The following is a 13,340-nucleotide window of genomic DNA, read 5'->3' as shown; positions in this document are numbered from 1 at the left end:
AACAAAAGAAACATTACAAGAAAATATTTAAATAGAAGCAAAGAAAAAATTCCAAGAAAAACTATAGTCCTTCAGCTTTTACAGGCTTAGGGCGTGTCTGTTCCGTTGAAAACTTTAGAAATAAATACAAAGCGTGACGAGTAAACATAAACCTTAAGGTTAGGTAAAAAGAACACACATCATATTTTCGAAGAGGTATGGAGACGCCAAACAAAATTACAGTAAAAGTTTTTGTGACCTTTTCAAAACTTGCAATAATGCTTGTGAATAATGATTTTGCGCGTTCACGATCAAGTTTCGTAAGTCCGCCAACTGAGCTCAGTGATCAATAAACATAAAAATCGTTATTATTATTGACATTGCGAAGGCTAGAACTTTAAAAAAATAAAAATAAAAATGTTTATTACTCAGACAACAAAGGGTCCATAATTGTTAGTAAAAATAAAAGATGAAAGCTTAATAACTAATGTTAGTACTTAATAACTAAAAGTGACATTGTAATGTCACACAGATGCCTGAGTAGTGGACAGTCCCCGCTATCGGCGATGACCCTTAAGACATTGTTGCGGCTGCCGCGCACTCGCCTTAAAAGTGAGCTAGCCTTTTTGCGCAGAATGGCCGGGAAACTGTCGACCCCTGCGTGCGCGAACATACTAGAGGCACTGCAGTACCGCGGCAGCCCCAACAATGCCCTAAAGGCGTTATTGTACTGTACACGCAAGGCGTTGTAAGACCTCTGAGTATAGCTGACCCATAGACTGCTCGTATAAAAAGAAGTGCAGTAAGCTTTAAAAAGCGTGATCTTAACTGGTGTTGAGCAACGAGCAAATCTGCGGGCCAACATGTTCGTCCTGATCGACAACGCCCTGCGTTCTCGCTCAATATCAACATTATCCTTTAGGTCTTCTGTGACAATGTGACCTAGGTACTTGAATTGGTGTACTCTAACAAGACATGTCCCGTTTAACTTTATTAAGGGTATATTTTCCGGTAGTCTGTTGCCAGCCTTGAAGACTAGGTATTCACTTTTCTTGTTATTGTACACCAATCCATGCGTCTCAGCGTATGACTCGCAAAAAGCCAGCATCCTCCTAATTGCGCTGACAGAGGGGGCCAGCAGCACCATGTCATCCGCGTAGCTGATATTATTGAAACATACGCCACCAATATGGCATCCGACCCTCATGCTGCTGAGCTCCTCAATCAGCGCATTGACATACAGGTTAAAAAGATTAGGTGAGCTCAACCCCCCCTGCCTCACTCCACATTCCAACCCGTATGGCTCCGAGTACTCGTTTGCCCACTTTATAGTATTCAATTGGTTGCTATACCAATATTTAAGCAAAGAAATCAATTCTGCAGGCATTCCTACCTGCTGTAGCTTGTTCCACAGACCACACTTTGCTTTTCTTGAATTGTTTTTGTACCATAAATATACGGACTCCGTTAGATTAGCTACAACTATCCTCATATATTCAGCTGGAACTAACAATATTAGGTATTCTAAACATTTTTGAATATCATATCAAAAATTGAATGTGTTTAGAATTCCTAATGTGTGGGTAACACAAAAATAAAATCGTAAATATTAGGTATATTATGTAAAAAAAAATCTTACCTAGAATTCGATCTTTTCGACGAGTCGTGCTTCTTTCCCCCTTGAAGATTCGGCAGGTCCTTCTGTCTTTTTTTCGTCTCCCGCCAAATCTTATAATATAATATACACATAACTGTCACTGGCACATAAAACGCAGCAATGGCGGTCCCGAATGTAATAAACTGATTCGTCTCTATAAACTGGATGTAACACTCGTTCGGGGGCACCTTCCTCTCCCCGTCTATGTACGGCCACGCATAGATCCAGGGAGGCCACAGCAACAAACTGAAGCCCCACGCACCACCTATCATAACGGTCGCGCGGCGTGTAGTCCTTTTAGCCCTGTAAGTGAGCGGCCGCGTCACACTAAAATACCTATCAAAACTTATGATTAAGAGATTGAGTACGGACGCGTTAGACGCTAGGTAGTCCAAAGCCAGCCAGGTGTCGCAAACGTGGGGCCCGAGCGGCCAGTACCCGTATATCGTGAACATCGTGAAGAGCGGCATCGATATCAAGCCGACGGCGAAGTCGGCGACCGCGAGGGAGAAGAGAAAGTAGTTGCTGATGGTCTGAAGCTGCTTGTCGATCTTGAAGCTGATCATGACCATGGAGTTGCCGACGACGGTGAGCACGGAGAGGACGGTGGCGATTATCGCGATGACGATCTTCTGGGCGAGGCTGAAGGGGCTTTCGGGGAGATCGGGATCGAGCTCCACGTCTGTGAGGTTGGCTGATTGGTTGAAAGCGTTGTGCATGACGTCAACTCGGCGAGCCCGCGGCCCCCGCTCCGCCGCGGCGCGGTCGCCGACCGAGAGCGGATCCGGCTGTAACAAACGGAACTTACGTTAATATTTACGTTTTATAACTTAATTCAAATTCAGTCTAATGAAACTAGTACCTACATCGAATCGTACTAGTATCAAAACTCTACTAAATTTGAAATAACGTTATTTCGTTTATATAATATATGTTAAATATTCTTTATTTAAAAACTTAGTCAAAGTGTGACTCAAAAATTCTAAATATATTTTAAATTAAAAAGATTTATTAACACCGATGAAAAATAACACCGATTTTAAATTATTATTGATTATTTGACCTTAATATATTAAGTACGCTGTAAGGCCTTATATCTACGTTTTTATATATTAAAAATATATATTTACGTTTTTACATATTTAACAAAATATGGAAATATTAAGAGCATGAGTAAAAAACTTTTAACAGATATTAAAGTACTCACTCGTGTAAGCGAATAATATTTTCGCAGTTACTTAAAAATACGTCCTAATAAAACGTCATTATAAAAACACCATAAAAGTGACGAAATATACTTTTCACCCACATTTCAGTGACGTAAGCACGGACGGTATAATATTCTGAAAAAATTACCTACTAGAATTGAAGCATTTATCGTCCGCTGTTTATGACCAACCCTACACGATGTAAATAAATTTAATACTGCTTGTATTTTTGATTGAGTGTACAGAATAGGAAGAACTAAACGAATTTAGAACTAATTAGATAATCTTTGAAAATTAGTCATATTGTGACGCGTTGTGATTACGTAATCTTGACGAGGTGAGTGGTCCATCACGTACGTACTATTCGCCTTTAAGCACGGATATGGAAAATATGATTTTTACACTACTATGTAATAGTAAGTGGCTACTGTAGCATACGGACACCTTTAACACCAGGAGGATCACAAGCGCGTTGCCGACCTTACTTCCTTCCATCACAGCCAATTTACAGAAAGTCAAGCTACTTTCCACACCACAAGAACACAATTGGGTATGACTAAAGCATTTTCCCAGTCGGGCTGCTCGAAATTTTGAACAAGATACTGCTTGCACTGCCCTGCCTCGATGAATGGTTATGAGAAGTTTAATTTGTGGTCACTCTGACCACAAATTAAAAGCGTCCATGTGTCGTAACTTCATATAAATATATAATACTCAATATCGTGATAAAGTTACGATACCATGTATTTACATAACAAAATCCTTAACCCTCAATCATGTACGTACGATAACGCACTAACAGGGGAAAAAGGATGAATAAGTATTTTGCACAAAGATTCCATGTATTGTATAGATGTTAAGGGATACGAATTCCTGTAACGATTATTAGAAATAGCGCGGTTTACGCCTATCTTAACGGTATACTTACTTAATTAACCGGGAAATTTAAACACAGCGCTTACTATGAATTTATTACTCATAGGGTATGGCTGAGCTAAATAACAATGATGACTCACTTTTTTTTAACATGAATGCAATAGTGTATTACATACTAATCTTCTATAACATACATATACTACATAACTTGCTATAGAGCAAGGCATAACTATAAAGAAGGTATGTCAAGTTCATGTTCTACAGAAAACGTATTTCAAATCCAATGCATGTCCTTTCAAAAGAGTATGTACGTAATAAATCCAGTCTCTTATAGTCTGTGGCGCGGCTGGAAATAATAAATTTATGGAATGTTACCAAGCGCTGAATATGCAGAGACACGGCTTGCGCTTCACTGTGGAATCGGTAATGAAGGTGCTTCGTACAATTGTACGTTCTTCCTTGACCGTATAACGTTTTTCAGGATTAATTTTTTTAAGCGTTCCTTTTTTAAATATCAATTTTTTCAAATACGGAATTGCCAACTTTGAAATAACATTTAAGGATTTCGTACTTACTTTCACAGATTAGAATAAACTGCATTGCACGTTATAGAAGATAAGCTATGAACCCTTTTTATAAGTAGTTTTTTTAATGAATGCATACAGTAGTTTTTTTTTTAATATATAGCACATTAAACAAACTGCTATTATCGGGAAACTGTCAAAAGTGACAGAAACAGCGTTTCTAGCAATTGATGATTGAAAATTAGTTTAAAATAAATTACTAATTAAAAAAATGTTTAGAATTTCATGTCTTTTTTCATTTATTCGCATTCGCATAATGTAGCGATCTCAATATTTTATTGTCAAATAAATGAATTAAAATTTATATATCAAATAATTGATAAATAAAAAATCTCTAAAAAAGTATAGGTACTTAAAGATTTTGTAATAAGTATCTATACTCAATATAAATTTATGACAGCATATTTTTTTAATTATAGTAACATTTTTTTACCAATTAATAGCATAATAGAACAAAATATATAATTTTTTTAATAATATTAAACGCAAAAATTTTACACTAAAACAATAAGTATTCTCACATAACTATCATACATGTAAGCTACGAAATGAATGAAAACGAATGGAAACAAGCGTTATCTGGAAACAAAAGCACAATCTGTTACTACGTGGAGTAATCACTGCGCTACAATAAAAAATTTGTTACTATCAATCAGAGCACTTGCAACGTTTTTTTTTTTTTTTTTGAAGCAAAACTTCTTTACACATGCTTGACTTGGGGAGTAAGCTGGTGAATGCTTGACGAGAGCGTTACGAAAAGTGTGATAGTTAGTGAAGTTAGAAAGAGAGAGTTATGTTTCATAAGATATACTTCAGTCGTGTTATCTAAAGCACACTTATTTTTTTGTTGGCAACTACTTTAGGATTTTTAACCAGAACCGGAGCGCCAGAAAATGCCCTTTTTATATAATTCAAGTCACAATCCTAACAAATTACGTAACGAAAAAATCAAATTTTGTCAAATATAGTTGACATTGTTCAACACTCTACCCTTGTCAAACACATTGGACATATAACTTGACATATGTCACACATATAAGAACATCTCGAAACATTTACGGATGTCAAATAAATAACATACACACAGTCGCCTATTGAAATGGTCATGGCTATCTGAGTTTTAGGTACAAGTCGACTGACACAGCTAATAAATATATATAGCATAATTTTGATCAATTATATTGCCAATTATTAAACTAGAATCTTAATTGCAACTTAATTAGTTAATTTGCTTTCATTCTAAATTACCTTGCTTACTTCAATTATATTATTGTAACAGAGAGACTAAACAAAAAAAAAAATTATAAGATGTACCATCGCTTTCTATCGCTCATTTTACCTTCCGATGAAATGATTTGTGAATTAAGTTGTGAAATTGTAGTTTACATCACATGTTTGATATAATTAATCTTCGAATGTGCTTGTTTTTGCTTAGAAAATAAACTATGCAATTAATAATATTAATAATCACAGCTAAATAATACTGCTTTTTTTTTATGTCACTAGGTCGGCAAACAAGCGTGCGGCTCACCTGATGGTAAGCGATTACCGTAGCTTATAGACGCCTGCAACATCAGAAGCATCGTAAGCGCGTTGCCGACCCAATCCCCAATACCCCCAGGAGCTCTGGTCACCTTACTCACCAACAGGAACACAATACTGCTTGAAAACATTATTATTTTGCTGTGATCTTCTGTAAGGTCGAGGTACTACCCCAGTCGGGCTGCTCCATATTTTGAGCAGGAAATTCCTGCTGTGCCCTACCTCAGTTTGCTTTCAAGCAGTGTTGTGTTCCTGTTGTAAGTAAGGTGATCAGAGCTCCTGGGCTGGTCGGGGGAAGAGTCGGCAACGCGCTTGCGATGCTTTTAGTGTTGCAGGCGGCTATAGGCTACGGTAATCGTTTACCATCAAGTGAATCGTACGCTTTTTTGCCGACCTAGTTGTTTAAAAAAATACAATTAGATTATAATGACACTTAACAACACACTTATAATGGAACTTACAACATTAACAAGTTAATGGTGTGAGTTCCTAAACGTGACTCCATATATATAATATTCATCGGTTAATGAATTGGAAACTTTTATTTGATTGTTCATATTATATGAGTCATAACATAAAGAAATCATCTTATATGTAGGTACATATTCATATATTTTGTTATATCTATCATACATAATATAAGACCACCGAGAAGACAGTTGCATCCCAGCGCATGACAAACCATCGCACACTGCAACCCTTTGTCTTGAACATTGTAATAACACATTTATTACCAACGCCATCGTGCAGTGACATATCCTGGATGTTCAAGATTATTCCGGATTGCACCGGAATGAACAAGTTTGAGGCTGTTATGCCACTATCATGTCGGAATGTGTGTTGATTTGTGACTAGTAATTTGCATGTGCTAGTTGTACGTTTCAGTTATTCGTAGTACATTTGTACACTAGATGAGAAGCGCGTTTTTGCCTGCACTTACATTTAAACGTATAATTAACTCCTAGTTTTCCGTGTTAGATTAGAATTAGGTTATCACAACTAAGTTATTAAGTGCTAATTTTTTTTTCATTGGCTTATTTTTTATTTATCAAGACACATAAGGAAGTCGCTTGAAAAAAAAGTAAAAACAAAAATAATATATGTATATAAATTATTTTGAAAAGAAGTAATAGACAACAATACAACACGAAATTGAAATATGCAATGATATTAAAATACAATTCCTGAAATTTAAAATTATCATATCTAAGAAAGCACTTTATTTGAAGGTTAGATATTAAAAAAAAAATGTCAAACTTAAGAAAACTACACATGTAAAAAAGTGGAATGTACAAAATTATTTAGAGCCCGTGACACGCTTATGGTGCTCTTGGCAAGTGCTTGTAGCACGCTTCCATAACCTATTATCTATTTCTTGGTTACCATAACCGCTTACATGGTAGACCACTTTTTTACCACTATGTAACACTTTTAAAATACCATACTTAGTGTTCTGTGTGATTTTCATTCGTTCATTTTATCTTGAAAGTAATCCATCAATCGATCACAATCACAATCAAGAAAATTCGAACGAAGGTTTGAAGCTTAATCCACCACGCTGCTCCACTACGGTTGGCAGAATTGAGTAAAGATGTAAAAATATCGACGAGCTTTCAGAGTTGTTACTTAGTTCGTTTTGTTTTCCACTCTATTCTATAAATAATTCTACTTTATTCAATTACTGTTTTTTTCTTTTCCCATTGCAGAAAATCGAACGTAAATTAAAATAACAAATGGTTACCCTACTTGAAATAAAACTGTACTACAAATACGACTACTATTTAAAAGAACTAATAAATAAATCTTCTTTTAAAGAACTTATTTCAAAGACATCTAATCATTAAATTGCAACTAGTACCTCGCTGCTCGGGATAGATGTGTGTATTTGTACAAATATTTCTTTACGTTTTCGATCTCTGTCCTTGTAGATCTCCCCACAGGGTCTCGGAGAGCACGTTAAGCTGTCGGTCCCGGTAGTTATCATATACAGCTGATAGCAATCGATTGGAAAAAAGGGAATATAATTATCAGACAACCGGTAGCGTAGCTGATTAGGCTCCAATCCTTCTCCTACATGGAGAAAGAGACCTATGCCCAGCAGTGGAATATTATGTAATCTTTGTACCAGTTACTCGAAAAAAATCAATGTTATATTCTACCTTCCACCCACCTATTTCCTTGTATTATTACAACGGGTTGAGTTTAATGAAAGAAACATTTTTCATTTCAATTTTAGGAAATATTAATTTCGATTGTGAGATCTGCTTTTGTAAGGTTTTAATACGAAATTTTATATAAATAGAATCTCTTTTGAGGTTTCCTTTCTCTCGTCATTTTCATTGCGGTTGATTAGAGAGGTTGGTAATGGGTAAAAAGATCACATTTTTATAGAATATTGTATATGTAAATACGATCTTTTGTCATGGAGAAAATATTTTGATTACAACAATTTTTTTTTTTTTTTTTGTTATATGATTGGCTTGCTTTTAGTTACGATTCATATATCTAGAAATAATCACTAAAATTATATTAAAGAGTTTGTTATTTGCAAGTTGTTGAGTATTTCCAACCTATACTAATATTGAAAAACTGATAAGTTCATCTTTTTATTTACAAATGCTATCCTTGTGAAGCTATATAAGCAAGTTTGTTAAATAGGTACAAAACAAGACGCAAACTAAAAAGATAAAAAAAATTATCTGTGAATTTGTTCAAAATACCTTTAATACATCTTACAAGCGGGCGCGTTACATTATATATATGTATATATATGTAAGTATAGTCTGATCGTAGAAAATCCCCCGACGGACGTCTGGCTAGCAGCCAACTCCAGTCGACTAATAACCAACTGTGATTAATTATGACTCGCACGAAAACATCTGAACATCAGCTAATGTAATTGCTATACGGTTTAGGACAAGTGAATCAATCCGCAACGGAACAGCATTATGCATTATCATTAGCATATTTTTATATATAGCCCTTATCCTATAAGTAGAAATATTCAGCGGTAAACTTTTTTTAGCTGTAGGATGGCATACAAGCACCACACCTAATGGTAAGTGGTTACGTAGCCTAGGAACGCTTGCAACACCAGAAACATCGCAAGAGCGATGGTACTACCGACCCTCCCGAGAAACTCTAGTCACCTTACTCACCACAGAAACACAATACTGCTTGGGAGTATTATTAGCGAATAATTGAGTTATTTAGCTGTGATCTTCTGTAAGGTCGAGATACTTCCTTAATTGGGCTGCTCCAAAATGACAGACTATATAATATTTTATTGACAAAGAGAGTTTTGTTTTTAATTTTATTTTATCAGGGACAAGAAAATTGTACAGTAGATAAAATAACAAGTATTATAACTAAAAATTTGTGTTGTTGTACAATCAGCACCATTATTCTCAGATTACTACGAGTATAATCTTAATACAGTACTTGCAGCACAAAAATATCAAGCTAGAAGTTACAGTCTTATACAAAAGTTTAAATAATAAGTATGTTCGTACAAAACATAATTATTAACGTATTTAACGTATTTGCTCGCAAACGAAAAAAAACCGACTTCAATTACATCGACAAGAACGTATATGGACGAAAAAATAGTCAAGTATCTACGCGTTATCAAAGATTACTCAAAAAGTACTTATCAGATCTCAATAAAATTTATATGTGACCACATGACAAACATCAGCTTTCGATTAAATAAAAAATAATAAAAATCGGTACACCCAGTAAAAAGTTATTGCGGATTTTCAAGAGTTTCCCTCGATTTCTCTGGGATCCCATCATCAAATCCTGGTTTCCTTCCGCCATCCATCCATTAGATATAACTCGAAAAGTAGTTGTTAGATCTCAAATAAATTTAAATTGGACCAAATGACACACACCACCTTTCGATAAAAAAAATTTTTGTCGAAATCGGTCCACCCAGTCAAAAGATCTGAAGTCACATACATAAAAAAATACAGTCGAATTGAGAACCTCCTCCTTTTTTGAAAGTCGGTTAAAAAAATAAATTGCGTTTCATCTGCATATAAGTGGTAGTCAACCGCTACCCTAAGTCTGTATACGCAGAACTTAAGGGCGGTTACGAAAGAAACATTTTTACTATTATGAACTATGTTACTAAACTATCGATTTGATACATTTCAATTGCCAGCAAACTCTAAGATTAATCATTGGTCATAATAGTAACAGCTTAATCAGACCAGATACGAATTAAAAACGAACCCATAACTTACTAAAATTTCGAAGTATGCACCAGAATGATTGTATAACACAAACGAGTACGATAACGACATAAAAATACTAATGTAGACTTAATATGTTCACTCAATGTCAAGTATATACTCGTATTATAAGAATACAGAAATAAGTTTCATCAAAATCTATATGAATTAAAATGAAGCGCTGAATATGTTGCTAAGCGCAAAACTTGAAAACGGCTGAACCGATTCAGCTAATATATTTGATTGGGTAAAAACCCGCGGCTTCGCTCGCATTATTTTTTTTCAAATAAAAAGTATCCTATTTTACTTCGGTTGTCAGTCAGTTCAGTTTCATGATGATCGGTTAAAAGTATTCGCAACATACAAACTTACATTCACATTTATAATATTGGTAGGAAATGCAAAATCATAAAAAATGCGCAGAAAATTAGAAAATTGGAGAAAATATACAATTATTTAAACCTCACACGTTTGACAGTTCGTACAAAATTGGACGTATGTTGGGTACGCTAGTCTAAAATAATCATTTTATTTAATCGTAGCTTAAGGTCAACTTTTACACATAAAACACTTAGTATTTCTAGACTTCTAAATTTCATTAAGTTTGTAATCTCGACCACACAAACCAATCTCCGTCGTGTCTTCTTTATTTCGCATGACATTGATAAAATCATAAACCAATGAGTGAATATATAAATGAAGATACTAATAATGAGATATTTAATACAACAAGTCATTTTGCTCTATTTGCCTTTCGACTGTGAACAAATGAGTAACGCTATAGCAAACCACAAGCAAGTTAATTTTAGTTATGAATTTCTGGGATCTCTATAGTACTATCTTTACATGTAATATAATTTTAACCATCCATTAAGGATCCAATTTGAATAATGAATACTTCTTGTACATTAAAAAATATAAATCTATGTCCTAAACCTAATTATTATTATTACAACTCAATAATATTGCAGTGTCTGTTTGTAATATTAAAATAACCACTTTTTATTAAATGCATTTGGATGTATACACGGTACATATATCAAAACAACATTTTTTACAATTTATGTACATCTGTCTATCTGTCTTTCTGTCTGTCTGTCTGTCTGTTTGTTCCAGCTAATCTCTGAAACGGCTGGACCGATTTTACCGGGACTTAGGCTACTTTTATTTTAGAAATTTATTTATTTTATAGATGCGAACTGAACAATAACCTATTTGTTAAATTCCACGCGGACAAAGTCGCGGGCACAGCTAGTGTTAAAAATATAATATTATAATTAACAAACTTTCTGTGTGTATGTACCTTGGCCTATAATCTATAATATAAAAATGAGTCGCTGAATGTGTTGCTAAGCGCAAAACTCGAGAACGGTTGGACCGATTTCGCTAATTCTTTTTTTTAAATATTCCTTGAAGTACGAGGATGGTTCTTACGGAGAGAAAAATTCTAAAAAAAAAAATTTTAAATTTCCTGAAAAAGTCTAAAAACAACACTTTTCTATACTCCCATACAAAAGATTTGTGATAATACTTAAAAGTCACTGTTAGGCGATACAAAGTTCGCCGGGTCAGCTAGTATTTGTATAAATGTATAAACAATAACAAAGAAGTATAAATTATTTTGGTAATATTTATGGCTATTCGCTAGTAATTTACAAATTCTGCTCGAAAGGACCATTGAAACTAGTACATACCGGTGTGAACCGGAATTTCAATCGGTATGTAAATAGCAATGGCTTGAATACTCCACATTGATGCCATGTTGGCCATTCGACCGAAAACAATATTTGGAACCGAATGACGTAATATAACCCTACTAATATTATAAATGTGAATATTTGTATGAATAATTGTTACTATTTGCACATAAATAACTAAGGACATTACACTAAAACTTGATACGTTGGTAGCTGAAGAGGAATGATGTATTTACAGATATATTATAATTATTACAAATATAGATGAACCGCTCTGGTGTAGTGGTAGGTGTATCGTGGCGGTGCCAACACATCGGTGACTTGTGTGTTCGATTAACGGTCGGGATGAATATTTGGTAAAATATTTACAAATAAATATAAATATTTACAAATATTTATTTCTCGTTTTGACGTTCGTCCTTGTGGGTTTCCCTACCGTGCCTCGGGGAGCACGTTAATCTGTCTGTCGGTCCCATTTGCTATGATAAGCCTGTAATACCTGATAACCATCGATGCCCATAGTGGGGAATATATCTGCCAACCCGCAGTGAAGCAGCGTGGTGGATTAAGCTCCAATCCTTCTCCTGCATGGAGGCCTATGCTCGGCAGTGGTAGTTGTTAAGAATACTAAATTGAGAACTCTACTTATGTATCAATCACTGAAATATAGGCTATAAATAACTATTTAAAACGTTATATGTTTGCTCCTTAAACAACGAATTTAATTTTAGAATAGTAAGTAATAAATTACAATATTTTACTACCAGTTTCCTAAAATAAAATGTCTTTGACTAAAAAATACCTATATAATATAACAATATAATCTATATATATAACAAATAGCTTTAAAAAAATCAATATTTATTTATAACGAGTAATCATATATGTCGCTTATTAAGTTCTGTTGATGAGTATTGAATTCAGTATGGGGTATATTCATATTATTCCAAATTTAACTATCAATAAACCGGTTAGAACTGGTTAAAGCAAGCACAATTCGGAACGTTCAGGAAATATCACAGAACGATGACATCTGTCCTATGTATTAAAGCGTTCGAATACAATGAACGGTCTAGTGTTATTCAACACGTAATATTGTATGTTCCATATCTTGCGTCAAATAAAAGCCTATTTCACTATGTAAGTCAGAGAGAGTAGTAGAGTAGATAAAAATCTATCTTGTATATAAATAAAAATGAATGTTACTAAGCGCATAACTCGAGAATGGTTCGAACAATTCGACTTTTTTATTTTTTTTAATGTTTCTTTAGACCCACAGTTATTCTTGAGAAATCATTCATTTTAATATATTATCTATATTTTGTGACAAAAATAAGATAGTTATTCTTGATGAAGCTAGGAATTTTATTTACATATGCAGGTGCTATGTACATCCTATGAATAATATAACTAATCAAACGACGATAGAATCGAAGTCGAACTAAAATTGATTTGAAAGGGAAACAGTATTTTGTAACATACATCTATACTAATATTATAAAGCTGAAGAGTTAGTTTGTTTGTTTGTTTGAACGCCCTAACCTCAGCAACTAATGGTCCGA

General features: G+C 34.4%; 1 protein-coding gene across 1 annotated transcript in view; it reads right to left on the bottom strand.

The window, feature by feature from the left end:
- LOC123658635 (muscarinic acetylcholine receptor DM1) overlaps nt 1-13,340 on the bottom strand; it is a 102,967-nt gene that overhangs the window by 35,118 nt on the left and 54,509 nt on the right. The window contains exon 2 of the mRNA XM_045593999.1: nt 1,619-2,424. Coding sequence (XP_045449955.1) covers nt 1,619-2,424 — 806 coding nt within the window. The remainder of the gene's footprint in view (nt 1-1,618; nt 2,425-13,340) is intronic.

This window comes from Melitaea cinxia, chromosome 12 (genome assembly GCF_905220565.1).
Source record: "Melitaea cinxia chromosome 12, ilMelCinx1.1, whole genome shotgun sequence".
NCBI lineage: Eukaryota > Metazoa > Arthropoda > Insecta > Lepidoptera > Nymphalidae > Melitaea > Melitaea cinxia.
Note: the sequence above shows the minus strand (reverse complement) of the source record. Positions and strands in the feature narration are given on the sequence as shown.